A 3,449-nucleotide genomic window follows, 5' to 3' on the forward strand; every position below is an offset into this window, starting at 1 on the left:
GGTTGTCTGTTTTGTGACGCAAGTTTTAGTTGCCGTAAATCAATCAATCAATCAATTCTTGTAGCCAGGTAAGTCTCTTTTAAGCCTGGAGGAAGTGAAAACAAAATATTTTCTTACCTATTGTTTCTAGACGAATATTTGTAATGTTACTGTTGTATTAAAGAGATTTCGAATCTAATAACGTTACCGACACTGTTGTATTATCTCATACTTCATATTATACAAAATGGTTTGGCATCTCTGTACCGTCTATTGCCTTATCGGAATGGGTAGAATGACCACTTGAAGAGGAAACCTCTGTAACTGACGTTTTTCCTTTTAAAAATATAAGAAAAAGTTAAAATGCCTAAACGAGAGTCACTTAGCACTTTGGATTTCAGATAATCAATAATGGCGTGAAAGTTACTTATGCAAAATTTAAGCCCCTGTACATTGTCCCTTCGGCCCCTAGCTGCAGCCCCTTTCATTCCTTATACCTCTGTTCATATTCTCTTCTTCCTGCTTACTTCCCACCCTCTCCTAACAATTGTTTCATAGTTCAACTGCCAGGTTTTCCTCCTGTCACACCTTTAAAACCTTTTTTACTCCCGATTTCCCTTTCAGTACTGAATGACCTCATAGTTCCCACCACTTGGACTTTGGCCTAAATTTTATACTCTAATTCCAATTCCAAAACTGACGAGACAGAACAACCATAATTCCATGGATAGTCACTGACGCTGTCTTCAGTAGAAATATCTACATACAGACAAAGAATCACCTGTTGAAATACTAAATTTAAATTCGCAAGGTTTTTTTTTTTTTAAGTTAAGTATTTTAAACATTACAGCCAAACTGGGGAGCTTTTAAATATCAGTCACCCTGATTCCTAGAAGACTGACATTTCATATCGTCGACAGCATCTGTTATGTAAATCAGATATATACCTACCGTGTAATCTTAAGGCAAAGTCTTGTTAAACTTACTAAAATTTTTCCATTATGACATTCAAGAAGGCACAGCAAAGCTAACCTACATCATTCCTAGATAAGGTACAACGATTAAAAAATTATTCACGTTCTCTCTAATAGTCGGAATAATGGAATGGAATATAAGATTTAGGCCAAAGGCCAGTCGCAGGTACCTACGAGGTCATTCAGCGCTGAAAGAGAAATCGAGAGTAAACATGTTTTAAAGAGATAACAGAACGAAAACCTTGCAGTTGCACTACGAAACAATTGTTAGGAGAAGGTGGAAAGTAAGCTGGAAGAATGAGAATATGAGCGAAGGTACAGTCAAAGGAATGAAAGTGGTTGCAGGTAGGGGGGACGATGGGACGCTGCGAATTACCTTTAGCAATGCCTACAGTGCACCGTGTGAAGTGCACGGGCGGCACTACCCCTGCACGGTTGATGTCACAATTAATTCTTGACGGACAAGAGACTCTAATACTTTTGGTTACCACCTCACCCTTACATACTGGTGAAGGGGGAATGATTGTGAAACTTATGGGTAATATGCGGTTTCTTTCTTTTTTTCGGCGCTTTCTTTGACTTAAAGCAACATTCATAATCTTGATGCCGCCTGAAGCATCAAATTATCTTAACCACTGAATCATCTTAATTTTTGATAATGTATTAATTGCCAAGTGAGGTTTGTTGGAACTTGCTTGATAAAAAAGTATACTTCTTTATGACATTACAGCTGTTAGAGAAATGTTTTCTACACATATATATAGATATACATATATATATACATATATACACATATATATATATATTATATATATATATACATATATATATGATATATATATATAATATATATAATATATATACATATACATATATATACATATATCCGTTCGTAGGTGAACATCAACTAAGTTGTTACAGCGTTTATCGAGTCCCCAATATGTGAGGTTTAAAATTGCTTAGAAAATGCGCAAAGTTAACTTCAGTTTTGCTTGATGATTTTTTCAATTGAACTTTAGTTTACCTTTATATATATATATATATATATATATATATATATATATATACATATATATATACATATGTGTTTGTGTGTGTTTGTGTACGTGAATGTTTGTGCGTCTGTATGTATGTGTGTCTGCGTACAGGACACAGACATGATTTCTTTTTGATTCCTACCACTTGTGAAATACGGTCGGTATTACGAATTTTATTGATTTCGTGCCCCTGAAAAGGATAGAATTTTTAAAACAGGACTGTATATAGGGGGAATTGTGAAAATTGTAAAAATTTTAATATGCATGTAAGGCCGAAGATCTGCTTTTTGAGAAGAACAGGACTAACTTTTTTTTTAATATATCTTTCATATATATATATATATATATATATATATATATATATATATATATATATATATATATATATATATATATATATTGTATGTGTACATATGTGTGTGTGTGTGTGTGGGAGAGTGTGTGCGTGTGTGTATGTGTGGGTGTGTGTAATATATAGTAACTTATTAAACTTTTTGCTTTTGAGAAACTAACACTGTTGATTGACCTCCATTATTCTTATAAATATCTTATCCCTTCGATGTTGGCCTAATGTATAAAACCCAGATCTGCACTCTTCACTTATTTCCTTATGCCGTAAAGTCATATACAAATCGAGGCGAGAGGAGAGAGCCGATGTAGGGATACCGTCCTTACTTTCTCCTCTTGTTGAGCAAACCATAGCTAAACCAACGAAGGTTTTATTTGCTTATCTTTTTATTTTTATATCATTCTCCTCCCTTTCTCACAGATAAATGATTGTGAGACTATCTTTCTTTTACAATCTCACTCCCACATGAATAAAAATGAGGATTTTTTAATTAACCTACATATCAACATTGTGGTTAAATTCCCAGTTATGGCATCTTCATATTTTGGTGGCGAGCCATCAGGAGTTTAGGCCTAAGTATTGCGGGATATGGTTAACACCATTTTGACGTACTCTTTCACATTTCCTTACGATACGCATCAGTCCAATTGCGTAAATAACTCGTAACTTGTTTTGATAAGTGGCATCCTGTCTGTGGTCTTCATTAACGAAAAAAAACAGCCAGAAATCAAGGAGTGGACCAGACCAGTCCGTCACGGTTGGTTAATATTCTCCGTGAGGGTTTTGCGGTCTCGCCGGCAGCTCGTATATAAAGGGAAGCGGAGGCTGTCCGTAACACACAGTTCCATCTAGTGACGTGAAGGGGTTACATCTAACATGGCTATGAGATTTGTGGTAAGTGGCCGTCTTCTCTCTCTCTCGTCACCATCTCGCCTTTACAGTTTCCGCTTTGTTGTTCTACTGTAATTGCCTGATAAGCAGGAAGTTTCCTTGGGATTCCTGTAGAGTATAACCTTCGTGTTTATATGGCTGCTTAAACGTCAACGCTTAACCTTACCATTATTGTTATTGTTATTATTATTATTCAGGAGATGAGTCCCATTCATATGG

The 3,449-nt window shown here is 35.5% G+C and overlaps 1 protein-coding gene across 1 annotated transcript in view; it reads left to right on the plus strand.

Annotated features, from left to right (window-relative positions):
- The first annotated feature begins 3,173 nt into the window (after positions 1 to 3,173).
- LOC136828539 (neurotrophin 1-like) overlaps positions 3,174 to 3,449 on the plus strand; it is a 1,645-nt gene continuing 1,369 nt past the window's right edge. Inside the window, exon 1 of the mRNA XM_067086566.1 lies at positions 3,174 to 3,233. Coding sequence (XP_066942667.1) covers positions 3,216 to 3,233 — 18 coding nt within the window. The 5' untranslated portion in view covers positions 3,174 to 3,215. The remainder of the gene's footprint in view (positions 3,234 to 3,449) is intronic.

This window comes from Macrobrachium rosenbergii, chromosome 3 (assembly GCF_040412425.1).
Source record: "Macrobrachium rosenbergii isolate ZJJX-2024 chromosome 3, ASM4041242v1, whole genome shotgun sequence".
Taxonomy (NCBI): domain Eukaryota; kingdom Metazoa; phylum Arthropoda; class Malacostraca; order Decapoda; family Palaemonidae; genus Macrobrachium; species Macrobrachium rosenbergii.